At 36.8% G+C, this 19,950-nt stretch overlaps 1 protein-coding gene across 2 annotated transcripts in view; it reads right to left on the bottom strand.

Moving 5' to 3' along the window:
* Window positions 1-735: 735 nt before the first annotated feature.
* Window positions 736-19,950, bottom strand: part of CUL4B (cullin 4B) — a 34,495-nt gene continuing 15,280 nt past the window's right edge. The window contains exons 6-21 of one of the 2 annotated variants that reach the window (XM_082681356.1): window positions 19,430-19,503; window positions 18,468-18,630; window positions 18,099-18,188; window positions 17,716-17,798; window positions 17,014-17,081; window positions 15,967-16,085; window positions 15,169-15,361; window positions 13,708-13,812; window positions 13,103-13,213; window positions 12,561-12,646; window positions 11,338-11,445; window positions 10,353-10,466; window positions 9,239-9,344; window positions 7,965-8,137; window positions 5,483-5,635; window positions 736-3,381 (exon numbers count right to left, since the gene is read on the bottom strand). In XM_082681356.1, the coding sequence (XP_082537482.1) occupies window positions 3,286-3,381; window positions 5,483-5,635; window positions 7,965-8,137; window positions 9,239-9,344; window positions 10,353-10,466; window positions 11,338-11,445; window positions 12,561-12,646; window positions 13,103-13,213; window positions 13,708-13,812; window positions 15,169-15,361; window positions 15,967-16,085; window positions 17,014-17,081; window positions 17,716-17,798; window positions 18,099-18,188; window positions 18,468-18,630; window positions 19,430-19,503 (1,842 nt within the window). In that variant the 3' untranslated portion in view covers window positions 736-3,285. Of the gene's footprint in view, window positions 3,382-5,482; window positions 5,636-7,964; window positions 8,138-9,238; window positions 9,345-10,352; window positions 10,467-11,337; window positions 11,446-12,554; window positions 12,647-13,102; window positions 13,214-13,707; window positions 13,813-15,168; window positions 15,362-15,966; window positions 16,086-17,013; window positions 17,082-17,715; window positions 17,799-18,098; window positions 18,189-18,467; window positions 18,631-19,429; window positions 19,504-19,950 lie in introns of both variants that reach the window. The other variant, XM_082681355.1, reaches the window with a different exon arrangement.

The raw sequence follows: 19,950 nt of genomic DNA on the forward strand, positions 1-19,950 counted from the left end.
CAGTTAAAGGACAGAAATTGTCTTCAACTATACCTCAATAAAAAAATGTGTATTATGAAAAAAATGACAAACTGTCAGATTAGGGGAAAGATGAGAAAATCCATCTAATATGGAAGAGACACACCTAAAATATAAGAAAAGGCTGTTAAGCAATGAAGAGATATACCAAGCAAATACTAGACAAAAGTCAGGGTAGTTATTTTAAGACAAAATATTAAAACTGACTCAAGAAATAGAAAATCTGAAAAAAACTATTAAAAGATTGAATCAATAATCAAAAAATTCCCCATAAAAGAAAGCCCAGGACCAGATAGCTTCATGAATTCTAGTAAGTATTTAAAGAATTAACACCAATCCTTCTCAACTTAAATCTAGACTAGTTTCATACTGACTTTATGAAACTACTTGATTCTGAGGATTTGGATGAAACAATGTTTCTACTTGTGCTTGATTTTTCTAAAATAGAACATTTAAGAATAAATACTCACCTTGAGGATTCCTGGGAATCATCTGTTACCATACCTTCCCCTCCATATTCCTACAGCATTACTATCAAACCACCACAAAAATTAAAGAGAAACTTAAAAAATAACAAAATTGACAACTGTGAATTCATTAAAGAAATCATTAGGAAGAAGATGTTAAGTTCTGTGGTTTTATAATATTCTTACAATATTTGAATTTTAAAGATCTTCTCCAGAAACTTTTTTTAAATAAAAGTTTTATTGGAGAAAAATAGAACCACCACGTACACAGGGAAAAGAGCACAAAAATTCAACTGATACAGAACTGAAAGTCACAATTATCCAATGTTGTTTGCGATTACTTTTCAATTTCTTAAACAGCTCCCCTCAATTTGTTTAATAGTCTCACCAATTTTTTCAGCTGAAATAGCATCAAGTTTTCAAAAAATTAAGAGCCTCAGGGAAGGGACCAGCTTTCAAGATAACAAAGGTAACACCAAGAGTCTCCTAATGGTACCAATTCTACCTAAAAATTCCTTAAGAGTAATTATCGAGTCTGGTGGAACAGTCTACGTATCTCACAGACCATCAGGGATGAGTTAGAACACTGACTTAGATGGTCCAGTATGGAGAGAGGGCAAAAAAATAGCTGCATTTCCTTGTCAGATAAGCTCAGTTAAGGAAACCAGGGAGGCTCTAAGAAAATACAGGCAGGGCTTCCCTGGTGGCGCAGTGGTTGAAGAGTCCGCCTGCCGATGCAGGGGACACGGGTTCGTGCCCCGGTCCGGGAAGATCCCACATGCCGCAGAGCGGCTGGGCCCGTGAGCCATGGCCGCTGAGCCTGCGCGTCCGGAGCCTGTGCTCCGCAACGGGAGAGGCCACAACAGTGAGAGCCCACGTACCGAAAAAAAAAAAAAGAAAGAAAGAAAGAAAAGAAAATACAGGCAATGGCTGCTCAAAAATAGTTAGGAAGGCATTCTAAATACCACATACTGTGGACAACAGTGTGTAAGTTTGATGTAGTTATAAAGAAAACAGGCAACTTTAAAAAGAATAGCTGGTCACAGGTCTTTGAGAACTCAAGAAAACAATCAATAGCAAACACAAGAGCCAAAAGTCTCAGTTGAGGGTTAGGACCTAGGTATTCTTCTTAATGGTTCCAAATAGTCAAGGAAATACACTGCTGCAAAAAAGCATTAAAGCAGGCTTCCCTGGTGGCGCAGTGGTTGAGAGTCCGCCTGCCGATGCAGGGGACGCAGGTTCGTGCCCCGGTCCGGGAGGGTCCCGCATGCCGCAGAGTGGCTGGGCCCGTGGGCCATGGCCGCTGAGCCTGCGCGTCCGGAGCCTGTGCTCCGCGACGGGAGAGACCATGGCGGTGAAAAAGCATTAAAGCAGTTCTGATTTTTTTAAAAATCAAAACAAAATTTCTGCTTTTCCTCCAAGATCAATTCCCTTCAAAGCTTCAAGGAAAAACAAACAAGGAAGCAAAACAGAACCCCAAACACCAAAACAAAAAACCACTGATGGTAAAAGAGAAGACTTTTACTCACATTATCAATTTGAAAAACAATACTTCTGCTATTTTCTATGTATGAACAATCCTAGGACCTTTCACCTGAAAGGTAGGTGTCCAGTGGCTATGAGAACTCTTTATCTTCAAGCAATTTTGAAAGGAATAAGATCAGCATAATACAGAATTTGAAATTCCCAACTAGGGGGTGTATGGGGGAAATGAGGAAGGATCTAGTTCTATCTAGGGCTTTAGGAAGTTAAAATACGGATGAAAGGAAATGCTTATATGCCAACAAAAAGGAGAGTTGAGGTGCTTCCAAAAAAAAAACTTTGGTAGAGAAAATAGGAATGCTAAATCCCAGGAAGCCTGTAACAATCTACAATTGGTCCAAGTTAAAGACAAAACTGTCCAAACAACATTAAAGTCTAAAGGAAGTTGAAAACTAGTTTATGAATTTTTGCTCTTGTAAAAAGTTACACAACACGTGGGTTTTGGTCTCTTTTGCGATGTTCATATTATATTCATTTTTAATATGAAGAAAGAGTTGGATTTTTCTCTCCTACCATGTTCTTCTAGTACAACTGACCAGCAATTTTCTATTTCAGCTATTTTTATAAGTACCTGTTAATCAGCACAGTAAACTCAGGGCTGAACCATATACACACATCCCATGGGAACATTTTAGGATGTGTGTATACAAGACTATGTAAGCAACTGTCCCTCTGCTTGAAAACTTGTTTCCAAATAAAATTTTTAAAAACATCCCTTTCAGTGTAACAGAACATTACTTAGTAAAATATCAATAGCTATGACAACTTATTTTTCTCTTCAAGGGAAATCACAAAACAGGTGAACAACCAAGTCCAGGGTGGTTTTTCTATTTGATAAATACATCCAGAACTCTGTACAGTAAATAAAGTTTGCATGCAGTTTAAGTATCTTTAAATGACATTTTAAGCAAATAAACCTTTTGCTTCATAATTAATGGTGTATAAGAACCCCCCTCCTCTTTTTTTTAATAGCCATAGGGACCTCTTCCCCAGTTCCAAATAGGAATCATGAAGACCAGGTACTTTCTTAAGAGTTTTCTGCACATCATACTAAATAACATGCAAAGAGTTCAACAACATTCTTCTTAAAGGTAAGTATTACTCTTTAAATGGGCATGTTAACCACTGAAAAGTCACTCAACTATTTCCATTACACTGCTTCATTTGGTCATTGGTAGTATAAAAGAAGTCAAATAATAACAGGTTAGTTTATCCACTGGTTACTGTTTATGACACCAAATGCTCCAAGGCCAACATTTTATGCAATATAATTGTACTGGTTTGGATTTTCTTTATCTCTTTCCATGTAGTCCCGGTCAATTAAGGATTCTATTCTCTTCTTAAGATCAGCAGGCTGTAAGAGAAGGCAAATTTTCAGTGCAAAGCTCATAATCACTAGCTCAAGCCCATTTACCAATACCCCAAAAGAACAGTTTTGGCTCATTGATTTAATGTATTTAATCTCCTTAATATTTTTTAATTTTTATTTTTTAAATCTCCTTGATTTTTTAAAGAGGAAAGTATAATGAAAATAAACCAGGTTAAAAGATATTTTTACACTATACATACACTGTCACATCTTATATTATTTATTTACCTGTTTATCTATTTATCTACCTATCTATCTATCTATATCTATCTATCTGGCTGTGCTGGGTCTTAGTTGCGGCAGCATGAGGGGTCTTTGTTGCTGAGTGCAGGATCTTTAGTTGTGGCATGTGGGATCTAGTTCCGTCACCAGGGATTGAACCCAGGCCCCCTGCACTGGGAGCGGGGAGTCTTAGCCACTGGACCACCAGGGAAGTCCCCTGTCATACTGTTATACAATACTTTACTTTTCTATTTTAAAGAGGTCTTCTAAGAACCAGCTATTCTCTGCACAAATACAAAAGACTACCATAACTTCACAAAAGGAACACAGTATAGTTTAAGGAAACAGAATGCTATTTAGTTTTGCCAAGATAGTTTGAGAAAATAAGTAGACCCTAAATTTGGACAAAAGCTGGTTCTCAAAGTCAGGTTGCATATTTATAAATTAAATAAAAAATGTACTATGGAAATCACTATTTACAAGAATACTACAACAAATGGTTTGATAAGTGAAGTATCATCTAATTCAGATCTTCGTATTTCAGGTTTAAGGTTTAACTGTTACCTGCTATAAATGATTTGAATTTTTGAATCCTATTTGTTGAAAAATCATTGAGAAAGATTATAGCTTATTCTCATGATTGCATTCTTAGCTCTTGGGTAACAAAATTCCACTGTCTTTTGTATCTAGCCTATAAAGACAATATAATCTTGCTTGCTAACAGTTTTTTAGATTGTGTAAAATGGCTACTTGATCAAGAAAGGTAAAAAGGGAAAGTAGTTTGATGGGGCAGCCAAAATTTCACCGAAGTTTGAATTCCAAGATTTGAAAATCAAAATGACTTTCTCTTAATTATGGTGAAAGACCTAGAATATCAGCACAATATTTATTACAGTGATCCTCTACCTTCCCTAGCTAGCTAGCATTAGTGATCTCTCTGGCTAGAGGTGAAATGATTGTTAAGGCAGAACATGAGGGTGAGAGTGTGGTAATGAGAAGGCAGTATTAGGTTTGGAGGAGAGAGAAAGCCTACCTTATTAGCAGTGACAGCTAATGAGCACTTACGTGCCAGGCCCAGTGCTAAGTTTTACATATATTATCTCATTTAAGCTCCACAATAATCCTAAGAGATAAGTACTATTATCATCTCCATTTTACAAAAGAGGAAACAAGCTCAAGAGGTGAAATAACTTACCTAGGCCCAAAGCTCATGAGAACCCTAACAGCCAAGAGTCTATCCAAACTTTACGAAGTGTTTATCATCATAAGAGTTTGGGAATCTTCTAAAACATGAGATACAGTCCAGTACAACACCACATTGTCTAAGGCGCTTTATTACTGGGCATTTATAATGGAACATGTCCATGTGACGACTAATTTGTTTGCCAGAACTACCGCTAAGCTTTAAAAAAGATGCCTAATGATTACTAGTTATCTGTATAGTTTTTAATGGACACTTACACAAGCTAACTAAATAGATTTAACTTAATTAAAATAACCAAATCTGTCAAATAGCTAGGTATTTCAAGGAGAAAAAGGAAACAAAAATAACAAAGAAGCTCAAAAAAATAACGTGAATAAACTTGAAAATTTCAAAGACTCACTTAGCAGCTAAACTTTCAGGTATAGGAGCTTTTATAAATTGTTTTCCCCTTTTGTCACAGATGCCCACATATGCCAACAAAGGTTTTTCTGGAATCATATATATGAGCATAAGAAATGAAAACTTTTGTCCCTCCAAATGGTCTTGAGGTTTTATTCTATGTTTGTAAGACTTGTGTCTGAAAAATCTAATTTTTATATATAATAAATTCAATATTTTTTATATATAAGCAGCTCAATAATAAAATACAGAAGTACCTACCTTTACTGGAAATTTCAACTGGTTGTACACTTCTGAAACAAGGAGATTGTGGCTAAGTGTCTTTCTCATCTTCATAATTCGAACAATTGCAGCATCAATTTGATACTGTCTGTCTTGAAATACTCTTTCTGTGGTGCTTGCTTGTTCCTCAACCTAACAAAAAGTTTTAAACTTAGGAACTGTACCTGAAGTGAAACTTGATTACTTATACAAATTGTACATTTTAGGGACATGACACAGTTAATGCTTTAAATATGCTGAACTATCAAAAGAAACCTTATAAATACTGACAAGGACAGAAAAAACCCTACAAACATAACTCCTATCTGGCCTAATGTCCTGTATCAATGAAGTAACACCAATATTAGTTAATAGAAAAATACCATCTTTGAGCTGCTTTTCTAGAAAGAGAAACAGCTGATGCAGAATTTATCATTTTCTTTTACTCTTTTCTCAAAATCTTAATGTGTCACAAGAGGTTATTGACCAGATTTCTGTACGACATTAGCTTATCTGTAAAAGTGACCGATTCTGACATCTGACTCAAAGTATGATACTAACCAGCTAAGCTAACCAGTAGTCAAACTTTTTTTTTAACATTTTATTTTATTGTATTTTATTTTTTTGGCTGCCTTGCATTTTCGTTGCTGTGCAGGCTTTCTGTAGTTGTGGCGAACGGGGGCTGCTCTTTGTTGTGGTGTGTGGGATTCTCATTGCAGTGGCTTCTCTTGTTGCAGAGCATGGGCTCTAGGAGCGCAGGCTTCAGTAGTTGCGGCTCGCGGGCTCTACAGCACAGGCTCAGTAGTTGTGGTGCGCAGGCTTAGTTGCTCCGCGGCATGTGGGATCTTCCCGGACCAGGGATCAAACCCGTGTCCCCTGCATTGGCAAGCGGATTCTTAACCACTGTGCCACCAGGGAAGTTCCAAATTATTTTTCATTAATTTTTATTTTGTAATATATAAATCAGAAACGCACAGTTTAAAAAAAGTCAGTTAACCAATTCTAATGCTAAAGCAAGAATGTTCCTCTTTAGCACCTAAATTAAAAGAGTAGTTTGGGCTTTTCTTTTTTGTTGCCTCATCACTCGGCATGCGGGATCTTTATTCCCCTGATCGAACCTGTGCCCTCTGCAGTGGAAGCGCAGAGTCTTAACCACTGGATTGCCAGGGAAGTCCCTAGTTTCGGCTTTTTGCAGTTAGTTTCTTTCTGATACAGCACACGTTTTAAAATAACACAGTAATCTAAGGGAATATCACGCCTTTGATGTGAATGTTAACGAGACGGGAACTTGTTTGCGACCCTGACTTCTATCCCTATTATAAAACTTTTTCTCAAGTACTGCATTAAACCTTGTTGGAATTGAAACCAACTGGTTTCAGGAAATGCTGCAGTTGTTGGTTTCCTTAATAAAAATCTCTTACAAATTCAAATGGTAAAAACAAACAAAATATTCACTGTTGATCAAAGAAACACTAACTAAACCTTCCAATTTTTCACCAAGCAAGCTGGCAAAGATTAAAAAAAGAAAATATAATCTTTAGTGCTGGCAAGGGCACAGTAAGACAGGCACTCACATTAGACAGTGTAAATTGGTCCAATCTTTCTAGAACACAAAATGGCATAACGTATTCAGACTCTTAAAATGTTCACACTCTTTAACCCAAAAAATCTACTTCCATGGTAAATTCGTAAGGAAAGGATCAGAGAGATTAAGATTTAGGTACAGAGATGTATCTTGCTGTTTTATTTACAATACTAAGAAGTTATGAATTTAGTGCCCAACAATGGACATTGGTTGAATAAATTATTATAGCTGTGTAAAAGAATATTGTGTGGCCATGTGCCATTTTATAAAGATGCTTAATGGCATGGAAAAATTCTAAAGACTTGGGGCTTCCCTGGTAGCACAGTGGTTAAGAATCTGCCTGCCAATGCAGGGGACACAGGTTCGAGCCCTGGTCTGGGAAGATCCCACATGCCGCGGAGCAACTAAGCCCACGCGCCACAACTACTGAGCCTGTGCTCTAGAGCCCGCGAGCCACAACTACTGAGCCTGTGTGCTACAACTACTGAATCTCGCATGCCTAGAGCCCGTGCTCCGCAACAAGAGAAGCCACCGCAATGAGAAGTCTGTGCACCGCAACGAAGAGTAGCCCCCATTCACTGCAACTAGAGAATGCCTGCGAGCAGCAACGAAGATCCAATGCAGCCTAAAATAAATAAAATAAATAAATTTTAAAAATTCTAAAGTCTTAATTTAAACACACAAAAAGCAGGATATAAAACTATCAGGCCCAATTGTGTACACCCCCGCCCCCTCAAAATCTGCAAAATCAAATACTGAAATACACTGAGCTAGATATAGGCATAGATAATGTTAATGTTAGTGGTAGTATTCTAGGCTAAAACCTTCTTTATAAATATTTATTATGAACATATATAATTCCAGTACATTAGAATGAGGAGAATGCAAAAGAAATACCGTTTCTTTCATCTGAATTTGATTGATCTTTATCCTGAAAAGTTTGTGCTTGAAATCATCGTTACAAATGAACTTGTCACCATCTTCAATATCTTTACCCTTTGGATTTTTCGCCAGAACTCTAGCTTTGCCACAAGCCAATGACTGCAGTGTTCTTCTTAACTCCCCATCCTCTGAAGAAGAAAGAGTGGCTTAGTTATTTGTTACTAACTCATCAACACGCACAGCTACATTCAACCTCAATCTAGCTTCTACCTCACCCGTCTAATAAAACTGTTTCCTTTTTTCCCCAAGATCATGAACAACTTCCTCTTTGTCCTATCCAATGGCTTTTTTCCTGGTCGTCCTCTAAAGGCTTCAGTTATCATTCCGAGTGAATAACCACCACATCTTCAGAAATGACATCTCATTTTCCCCAGTCCTACATTTAAAGGATACCTCCAGCTGGCTCTTTTACTATCATCAATTTTAGTATGTCCAACGTTTTATTCATCATCTTCCCCATAAAACTGTTTTCTTTCCAATTGTTAGTTATGAATCTACCAACCTCCTCTGTTGAGAAACCCTGGAATCATCTTTTAACTCTTCCCTCTCCTGCATCCTCCACATATCTAGTAGTTGCTTCCTTAGAGATGCTTCATCTCTTCTCATTGGCCTCATTCTAGTCTAAGCTCGTTATCACTTTACGCCTGAATTACCCCATTAGCTTCTGGACTGGAATCTCTTCATCCTTCAAGCTGCCCTACTATCTACTGATTATAGGCAAGCTGCCCAAATAAGTCACTTCCAATATGTCACACACTTGAGATCCTACAATGTATGTTTCACTTGCTAGATCTGTAAGGCTCTCCATAGCTTACTTATCTAACTTTGTATCTCACTACTCCATGCTGCAGTTAAACTTTTTATGACTCCTGCCCACACTGTGCTGATTCCTTCCTCCACGCCTTTTCTCATGGTATTTCCTCTTGCAAAATATGCCTTCTCCCTAACTTAAATCTGAAGGCCCAGCCCAAGTCCTACCTCCTTCATGAAGGCTTTCCCAATTGTGCCAGTCCAGAGTTATCTCTTGCTTCACTGAACTCCTAACACACTCTGTCAGCACCACAGATTGGTACTTATTGGTTGTGAAATTGTCATTTCTCCCTTTCCCCATGGTTGTAAGTGCTGAGGAGGGGGATTATCCCTTTATAGTCCCCCAGAGCTCTTAACCAAGTGGAGTGTACATAGTGGACACCGAAAAATGCATGCTAATCAAACGATTCAACACAAACCTATTCCGGTAGCCTGCTTGATCTCTTCTAAACTGAACTCTTCTCCCTCATTAAACATTAGCAGCACCAGTGTTTGAAAAAGAGAGACCTGGAGTTCCTTTTTACCCTGTTGGAGAAACAACAGTGTTTAGCCATCATTTTTTTAAAAACTGCATGAAAATTAATCGAATAACTAATCTCTTACTGGAAAAGCATTTTTCAATTAGTGGATTTAGAAACTCGGATTAACATTATCCAGAAAGGCCAGTATGTTCAGTGTAGGGTTTAGGTGTGATCCTACCTAAAACAGGAGGAAGGATTGGGTGACCTTTCTACAGGTCTTTTTTTAAGCCTTATAATTAAAACAACAAAGTAATGAAAATTAATAACTCGGTTTTATGTGTCATTACAGATATTTATCATGAGCAACAAGAAATCACTATTTCAATGCATTTTCAACTCTTCTGATTCAGATTAGTCATGAAAAGCTGTAGGATTTTTTGAAATTGATATAAGAACTGTTCCCCTTAACGCCCACTCTATTCTCTAGCTCCCAGCAACAAGAAAAGAAGTTTCCTGTCAAGAAGTGGCAGCGTGGGGGCTTCCCTGGTGGCGCAGTGGTTGAGAATCCGCCTGCCAATGCCGGAGACACGGGTTCGAGCCCTGATCTGGGAAGATCCCACATGCCGCGGAGCAACTGGCCCCATGTGCCACAACTACTGAGCCTGCGCTCTAGAGCCTGTGCTCCGCCACAAGAGAGGCCACGATAGTGAGTGGCCCCCGCTCGCCGCAACTATAGAGAGCCCTCGCACAGAAACGAAGAGCCAACACAGCCATAGATAAATAAATTAATAAATAAAATTTTAAAAAAAGAAGAGGCAGCATGAATTTTGCATCCACAGGTGGGGAAAGGGTGTGGGAGAAAAGGGTTATTGGTTTTGGTTTTGCAGCAGGGCCCAATCAACAGTGGAAAAGACCACATTCTTATAATATACACAGGGCTGTGACAAGCTATCACTATCTCATGCAGATATTCAGGACAAATTTATAAAACACCTTAAACCTTCAAATTAAGAGGGATGACCTTAATATCAAAGATGAAGGTGAAAACTAAGTTTGGGGAACATCCACTTACCTCTTTAAATTCTGCCTTTAGCACACAGTGTCCTAGGGTTGACTGCCACTGAAGTTTCCTGCCACTATGTTTGCCTAGGTAAAAGGTCTTGAAAATCTCCTGAAGTTTTACCATCTACAATAAATAAAACAAAACTTTATTTAAGCTCTGTATCCAATATCACGTTCACCACTTTTTATATTTATCTGGTGTAAAAATTTCTGGAAGTTTTAAAGACTATACAGAGCAGGTCCACTGATCACTTTGATGTAAGGTAATAACCACCAAATCTAATGGCATTAATCAGTCTTTACACTCTCTGATCTGTCTGCAACAATTTATCATCCCCTCTTTTGAAACATTCATCTCCAATGTCTTCTATGTCTCTGCAACATGCTGGTTCCTTTATCTCATCATTGCTTCTTCATTGGATTCCCTCACAGGTACCTCTTCCTACCACCTACCAAATGTAAGCCTTTTTCAAAGTTCTGCCTTAGGCCTGTTCTTCCTGTTTCCACATTCTCCCTCTTAATGAGGGAGATCTGCTCCCTGGGCTTCCATGATTATCTCCATGGAGGACTCTCAGTATCTATCTCTCTAGCCTTAACCCTTTTCTAAGCTTCAGTCCTGGGTTAAGACATTTCCCCAGGAGTTAGGTTGGATTTACTCAAGCATCCATCACTCAGCAGTCCAACCCCCAGGTGATATACGGACAAGAATTTTTGAGAGCTGGGCAGAGTGATGGGTACAATCTGGGGAACTGAAAGAAGAGTCAAGCAAATTGGCCCTGAACTCAGAAACTTGGCATCTTTAGCTATGCTCTAATGATATAAGTACAAGAGTAATATAAATAAAAGAGTAAAGTATTAAAAACAGTTGACATTTGGTGGTGGCGTGCTTACTGACAACAAACTTTTAAAAAACTACATATTTTTCAATGATAAGCAAAATAGAAATGTCATGTATTTCTATGCTTATAACTCAAGTCCTAAACAGCAACTCTTACCTCTGGTGGTAAATGAACTTCCATAGGCACATATGTTGGCCAATAACCCATCGTCAGGATATTCACAGTTAATTCAATATTCCCAGGTACATTCTGGTTCTGCATATACTACAATAAGATCAACACACACACTGAGATCTTAAAAAATAAAAGTGCATACATTTCATGCCATAATAATGACCCATTTAAGAAGTTCCCCATTACAAAACTACATGTGAATACTGACGATCTTTAAAATAAAAGGCAACTATTAAAAGGACTATAAATGAAGCCTATATTAAGTGCACTAGAAAAGTACACTGGGTAACATTTTGCTACAATGGCACACAAAGATCACGTGACTCTGTTAGAGGCATTAACGACTTAAATAAATAATTTCTCACATATGACTGGGCTGTTACAGGATTTCTTCTCCATTCCTTTCCCCATACCACCTGCAGTTCCCATCTCTGGAGACCCCTGTGTGGCTTAGAAAACCTGGCAGCAACCCCCATTCCTCACCCCACCAGCCAGCCCAAGTCTCTGGTTTTTCATCTGCTCCACTGCCTGTTTGCAGGGGGTGGCCTGAAATGGGGAAGGAAGAAGGGGAAAGGGCAAAGCAAATAAACCCTATTCTGTAGCTACTACAGGGCCCATGATCCTACTGACCCTGATCTTTCTCGAGTCTTCCACTCTCATTTCCCACCATAGCAATATAGTGGTAAAGAAGTCATTATTAAAACCCTAGGAGAGGAAAATCTACTTTGCTATCACTATTACCTATAATCTCAAAAATTTAAAACCAGCTTCTACCAACATCTGCAAAACTATGGATCTAGCTTTTCATTCCCAATGTCCCTAAAGGCCTTATACAACCACTCTATCACTTCTCCTCCCTCCCCATCACCAGCTTTGAATATGCAAACTCACCAACAGCGATTAGATGCTAGAAGCCCTGTTCTCACTAGCTACAGCTTTTCTTGTCCTTACTTCTGTTCAATACATTTTATTTCTATTTTTGTGTTATCTTGGGTGTATACTGAGAATAAATTTTGAAGTAGGTCAAATATACTTACATTTCATTTGTGATTTTTTTCCTCTACTGTGACTATCATCTAAGTTGCTATGAATTATTTATAACAAATACATGTTTCTATTTATCCTCTTCAGTACAAACCAAAGTAAGGAGATAACTAAATACATTTAAGTTGGAGGAATTAAGTAAGAGTTTAACTCACTTTTACCTGTTTGAACTGAATCATGATGTCTTTAGAAAGTTCCATGTCTTTAAACATTCCTTCAAGTTTGCTGGTGAAAGCAGCTCCACATTCTATTAAAGATGTTTGTACATTTACAGTATTTTAAAGTGGTAAAAACACAGAATTTAGAATTGAAAACATGAAATATAAAACTTACTTTAGCATGAAATATGATCTGTAACTATTCATAAGAACAAAAAATCCTTACCCCAAAGTGTATGCCCCACTAATTCAGAGTCAAATCTTTAATCCTGTAGTAACCTTATCTACTACTTAGGCATAAGATAAATGGGAAACTTTTATACAAATAATAAAAGAACAATGCTTTATTTAAAAAAAAAATCACAACAGCTCTGGATATGTAAATAGGTTGGAAACCTAATGAGCTTACTCAATTTACGTTTTTATCATACGAACATACAATGATTAACAAAAGAGGCAACTGACTGAAAGAGTTTTAAAAACTAAGCTAACATTTTCTCTCAGAAATCAAAGAAGAAAAGGAACAGAAAGAATGACAAACATACCATGTTTAAGTTTGGACAGCATTGATTTTTCAGCATCCACAGATGCACTCTTCCCAACTAACAGGCGCTTGGCTAAATCTTTCTTATAGAAGGCTTCAAAAACATCCTTGCCTATGTTAAATAATAAAACACAACTCTCATAATACTCCAATATAAGGTTTTGACAAAATTGACTCAAAGTGCTTAATAAATCGCACCATTACTCCAAGTTATTTAAATTTATAGATTTTATCCAAGTTTGCTAAATGCAAGAAACATTAGAGGTAGGTTTTTGTGCCAAACCTTTCAAAAGTTCTTTGCTGTAAAGAATTAAGACTGAATTAACTTTTCTTTAGAAAAGCTTTAGTCAACTAGTAGCTTTAGCATCAATATTCTAGAGATTAAAACAAGTAGCAAAATTCAAGGCTCTTAATAGTGGAAAAGTCAAAGCACAAGGCAATTAAGTAACATTCCTCAAGTACCCCAATAAATTAAATGCAAGGAATGTAACAGAATTTTAAATAGCTAACCCCCAAATAAATATACCTTCTAGGTTGGTTATACTCGCTAGTTTCTCTGTTGAGTGCTTTGTTTTAAAAGAAAAATATTAAAACAAAAATACATACCATAGATAAATCTAAATATAATCATAATCTTATCCAACATTTTCTCAAGTTCTTCATCTGTAGCTTCTTTGTTGCCTGCGCGAAGCTTTGAATCTACATACTTAGCTAAAATGGGGGGAAAGTTTGTTGTTTAGTGATCATGTATCCATAAGGTACTGGTCACTATAAATACCAAATAGGAGTATGATACACTGACTTTTTCAATGTTTCACATGTATACATGCATTTTTAAAACAGTCTCCAAAGTCAGGGAGACCAAGTGACTTGTTCAATGTCACAGAGCTAAAAAATACAAAAGTCTCAACTCAAACCCAAGTCTTCTGGCTCCACATCTAATGTACTTTCTACCATACTGATGCTTACTAAAAATGGGATATGCGGGATATGGGTACCCTGGGGGCAGGGGGTGTATACAGCCCTGTGCTGGGGTCATCAAAGCCATTGAAAGACATGGCACATCTTCTGGAGTATTCATTTTACACTGATGGTAGGCAATCTTAAACCCTTTTCTATTAAAACAAACCAGATACATTACAGAGTAGGAGGCAAATTTTGCAAAAATTTTAAGGGTAAGTAGTAAATCAACAAAATTTCATCCTTTTGGGACTTCCCTGGTGGCGCAGTGGTTAAGAATCCACCTGCCAATGCAGGGAACACGGGTTCGATCCCTGGTCCGGGAAGATCCCACACGCCACGGAGCCACTAAGCCCGTGTGCCACAACTACTGAGCCTGCGCTCTAGAGCCCGTGAGCCACAACTACTGAGCCGACGTGCCACAACTACTGAAGCCCGCGCGCCTAGAGCCCATGCTCCACAACAAGAGAAGCCACCACAATGAGAAGCCCGCGCACAACAACGAAGAGTAACCCCCGCTCGCCACAACTAGAGAAAGCCCGCGCGCAACAACGAAAACCCAACGTAGTCAAAAATTAAAAAAAAAAAAAAATTTCATCCTTTTGGCGAAGGACCTTCTCAGCTACCTCCTCCTCGACATTAAGTGGTACCCAGGTGGGAAAAACTGAGAACTGAAGTATACCACACCTTTTACTCTAAATGGGCCCAGATTATTAGGTTTATTTTCATCCTGGACATTCTACCTTTCTCACTGGCAACTGTAATTTTGTGCTACCCTTTCCTGGAGCCCTATGTGTGGGCCTCAAGAAATGGCACCCTGCCTCACCTCTAAATTGCAGGAGGCTTGTAAAACAGCTATCAAGCTTTTTATAAATAAAAGTAAGTAGGGTCTTACAAAGAAAGACCATGTTTGACATGTGGGTTTTGAGATATTCTTTAGCATGAAGGACTTATTCCTTGCATCCAGCTTCTTAGAAACCACCAAGTATGCAACTCCAAATAAATTAGGTGTTAATATACAAAACCTTGTCAAAATTTCAGGTTAACTGGAACTTTATGAGTAAAAGAAGAACATTAAAGAACCGGGAAAAGGGACTAGAGAAATACCTATAAGTTCAGCAGGTTTGTTTGGTCTTTTGTTAATGAATGTTTCAAATGCTTCTTTCATGGCGTTGATAAATTTTTCATTCTTCAGGAAACAGATATCAATTATATGGTCAACCTTATCTTTAAAATCCAGCAATTCTTGAACCATGGTTTTATCCTTTTCAGGATTAATTACAATAGTGCTACCAAATGCCTAAAGAAACAAAAATGACTTTCTATTAGAATTTAATTATCTACAATGAAAACAATCCCCCAAATCATATTTTAAGTAGATACACATACTTTAAAATCTCAAAAAATTAAGATAAACCTGGCTTTGAAGTCAATAAAATAAAAAAATAAAGTTATAAAAACATCCAGACTGATGCCATTCATCTATAGTCATAAAATAAGTAATGGCCACTGGCTATGTAATATCATAATGGGGCATTATTGTAGAAGTCTCTAGGGTCTTTTTCCTACTTTTAAAAAAGTCGGGTTGAATTTTTAAAAAACAGCAATCTGCCTTCAGTGTAAGATCAAAGAAAGGAAAGAAATTTGGATCCAAAAAAAGCCCTCTTCCTTTTTCCACATTCACTGCTATAATTATTGGAGCTAGAAATCACATCAGACATCAAGAAGAGAACTGTTTTATTGCTAATTTGCCACACAGCTATCATTCTCAGGTTGACTGTTCCCAAAATGCCCATTACTTAAAAAAAAAAAAGGATCTAACAAATAAGAAATTCTTGCTGATATGTACTCTAGATGTATAGATTATAAGCCATGAGAGAGAAAAAAACAGGTTAATGTTAATACCTTAATGTATTCAATCCATTGCTGCAAGAGAACCTGAACGCCACCTCGAACTCTACTGAAGAGCTGATACAGGAGAGATAAATCTTGAATTCGGTTTTCATCAAGGAGGCTATTTAAACCTGAATTTTGAAACATTTGGTATTAAAAAAGTGAACAAAAATGTCAGATATTTTAATGAAAAATAAGTTATTGTGATACTGGTCTGAACTATGACTAGTCTGTGATTTTAATACAGAGATGTGCTTTGAATTAAACTCAAAGAAACAATCACCTTTCCAAGTGAAAACTAACTATAGGGAACTTTATATAAAAACAAAAATTGTGTAATGGTTTGTATCATTTAGCATAGTAGATGAGATGTATAAACCAACTTATAAAAATTGGTTTATATAAATACACATTATAAATACCTCATATGTGCAATAGCCACATTATATTTGCATTAGTATACACATATATATATTTCAGAGTATTGGATATGGCCTGTGGTATATCAAAAACCATGCATCAATAGGCCAAGTTTAAATGAAGTTCTAAAGTATTTGATTTTCAGAATGAAATAAAAGTGTAACTGCATTAATGTACTAAAATACCTTAAACAAAAGAAAAGATGGCTGGAGAGAAAGGTAAGACTTTTTTGCCTATTTGTAGCATTGTCAAAGTAAAATTCAGGGTATACTCATAGATCACTTAGGATTAATAGAAATGCTTGGTTTTATATGCTAGAAACAAAAACATTTCAGTGCAAAAAGGAATGCATTTCCTTATTACTTCAGTCTTAAAAATTAAATCAAGAATTCCCCAATTCCCACTGTTTCTTTACTGGAGTTGGTAGTCTCCTCTCATCTCACTCCCTGTATCTTTAAGTTAAGGAAACAGGCACCTCCTGAAAGTTTACTGTGATGAATAGGGAAAAGGGGTTGTGTCCCTCCTCAGAAATGCAGCCACACGCTACCAAACTTTTAAAAGGGCAATCTTTAAAAATTTTTCTACTTGTTTGCTGCTACCATTTTAAAAGTAATCTCTTATTTGTAAATTACCAATTACCTTTCTGAAGAATTGCTGTTAAGTGTTCACCTAGAAGTTGTTTTTCCACAGTAGCAATTAATGACTTTCTACAAGGAAAAAAAAAGTTTAGAACTATTGACTTTGACTTTCCTGAAAATTTATAATCTCTCCTGGGGGGAAAAAATCAAATAGCTCATTATATGTTAATTTCAATATTCCTATTCCTATGTATAAATTTATTGTGCTCAGAGTTACTCTACTTTATGACTAGAAGGAAAACATTGCATATTTCAGAATTTGTTACATCACGAAACAAATATTTTAAGGGCCTTGCTATGGCTGGCTTTTCCCAAATTTCTCTGCTTTCACTAGGAAAGTAAGGAATTTATCTGTGCTGCTTACAGGAACTCCTTGGTTGGTAATATTTAGGAAAGCACAGAAATACTTTCTCCTATGAACACCCACTGAATTTTAATCGGTCTGAAGATTTCAAAGATCACATCAGCTTGTAATACTATTTTTTAATTACATCCTAAACACATACAGACAACCAATTATCAAATCCTTGATTAAATCTAATTAAGTAGGGAAAATAACAACTCGAAGGTTGCATTATGAAAACAATTGTTAAAGACTCAAGATACCTGAAAACAGTTACTAACATGTTTGGGGATGCCCAAAGTGCCTTAAGTGATTCAACAACACAGGTTAAGGCTATTAGGCTGAGCATGTAATACTTACTGGGTGGTCTGATCTAAGTAAGTAATAAGTCTGTCTGCTTCTTCTTCTAGACGTTTGTTAACATGATGAAGATATTCAGGAACCTACAAAGATAGTTTTTTATATTATTGTTTTCCTCCCCATAAATCATTCAGAAAATGTCAACTCCAAAAGATCCTGGAAGCAGCCCTGTCAAATGTGACAGGGTTGAATCATATGTAAAATTATAGGTAGAGTTTATGATCCAGAATTCTGGCCTTTAAGAAGAGAGAAAAGAAAGGAGCACCTAAGTGAGAGAAAAGCAGCATAATGTTGGGAAGATAAATGCAAAGGGAAGCTTATGTTCAATAAAGTAGGGTCTATTGTGAGACACAGTGGATTTATTAATCATGATTTTTAAATACCTCTCTTTCCTGCATTAATTTTTGGCCTTCGGCTGCATAAAGTCGGTTAGTTTCTTCCAAAAATCGTTGTTCAAAAGAATCCTGATAAATCTGGGAAGGGATAACAAAATAAAGGAGTTCAATTATCCAATAAATGTTTATTGAATGCCCTTAATGGGAACAGCACTATGAGTTTGGTTTCTATTTTTTGGCCATGCCTCGCGGCTTGTGGGATCTTAGTTCCCCAACCAGGGATCGAGCCTGGGCCCTCAGCAGTGAGAGCGTGGAGTCCTAACTACTGGACCGCCAGGGAATTTCCCTGAGCTTGCTTTTTAAACATCAAATTAGGGATAGCAATCAGCTCTGTAGTAAGTGAAGTAGTTGACTTACTTGCAAATCAGAGAGCATGCTTAAAAGGCTTCTCAGTAAACTTCTGTCAATTGCTTCACCATTCCTTTCCCTCTCAATCAAAAGAAGAATGCCATCAATTGTCTTATTCTGGACTTTTTGATCACTTATAATATGAGCCCTAAATAACTCCAGTCCCATATCCCTAAAATAAAAAATATATATAATTTAAATTAATTGACAACAATACCACTTCTGGAGAGGCTTAACTTCTCACCACATGTTAGTTAGGGTTCCAGGCTTTGAAGCAGCAATTGTAAAAGTATAAAATCCACACATTTAATTTTAAATAACATTATTAGATTAAAGCATACAGGAAACTCATTTTGTCTTTAATGAAAACTGAAGCTAAATTACCATCTTCCTCCATAACTAAGTTTTACTGTATTATTTTCTTTGGTGGATTTCTTCCTTGGTCAAATCAAGAGGCAAAATTAGTTCAAAGCTATAAAATGGTCTTCACTGTACTGGTAATGAAGGCTTAATTGCTCATTTGTCATCTGGCTTCAGTACTCAAAAATCAGTAAACTCTGATAATTGCTGTAGGTAGATGCTAGGCACATGATGGGGGGAAGAGCTCATTATACTCTTCTGTTTTTGTGTATACGTGGAATTTTCCACAATAATGTTAAAAGATAATGAGTGAAATCTTGATCAGCAACAAAATGATGCACACTCAGACAATCCAGAGCAAACTTTAATCCCCTTGGCTGACAAAGAAACTTCTTCATAAGTTATTATATGCCCAGGGAATGTTAGCTATCTCCAATATTAGCACAGGCAAAACATAATTAACAAGGTAAAACTGCTATAAACAGAAGTCTAGAAGCCAAATATGAGTTTTTAGGAGAATATTCACAGTATCACTCTCTTCTATCAGTGTAATTAAGATTTGACTATGATTTGTTACAAATCTTTTCATAATTTTTTTCTGGTATCCTTACCAAATGGAGGGTAGCATTGAATTTTGAAGAACGTAAGTCCTATCCAGAAACAAAAAAATGCTCCTGATCATGATCTGCCAATGAAAAAAAGAAATCAAACAACTTTTTATATTTTGTGAAGCTGAAATATTTTATAAAACAAGATTGAAGGGTTTGCTTGTATATATACCAGACTACTAGGATCAAACATGCAGGTAAACACATCTACCTGAGAATATGCCCACACCATTTTTATTAAACCATTAATAAACCTTAATTCTTGCTGTAGTTTCCAGAAAAAAAAAAAGACACTTAAAATGGTCTATGACTTCTTTGCAATCTGAGAAGCAACTAAAAATAAAAACAGAATAAAGGGGCATACAATTTTTCCTCAGCAACAGTCCTCAGCGTGAAACTGCCTTAAATTGTATACGTGGGATTTTGGGTGGGTGGGATGGATTTTAAGATTTTTAATTTGCAGAATATAAGGTTTAAAATAATACCAGATTAGGGAAAAAGGAAAAGGTTGTGATCTGAATAAT

Source organism: Grampus griseus (assembly GCF_964374135.1).
Source record: "Grampus griseus genome assembly, chromosome: X".
NCBI classification, from domain to species: Eukaryota; Metazoa; Chordata; class Mammalia; order Artiodactyla; family Delphinidae; genus Grampus; species Grampus griseus.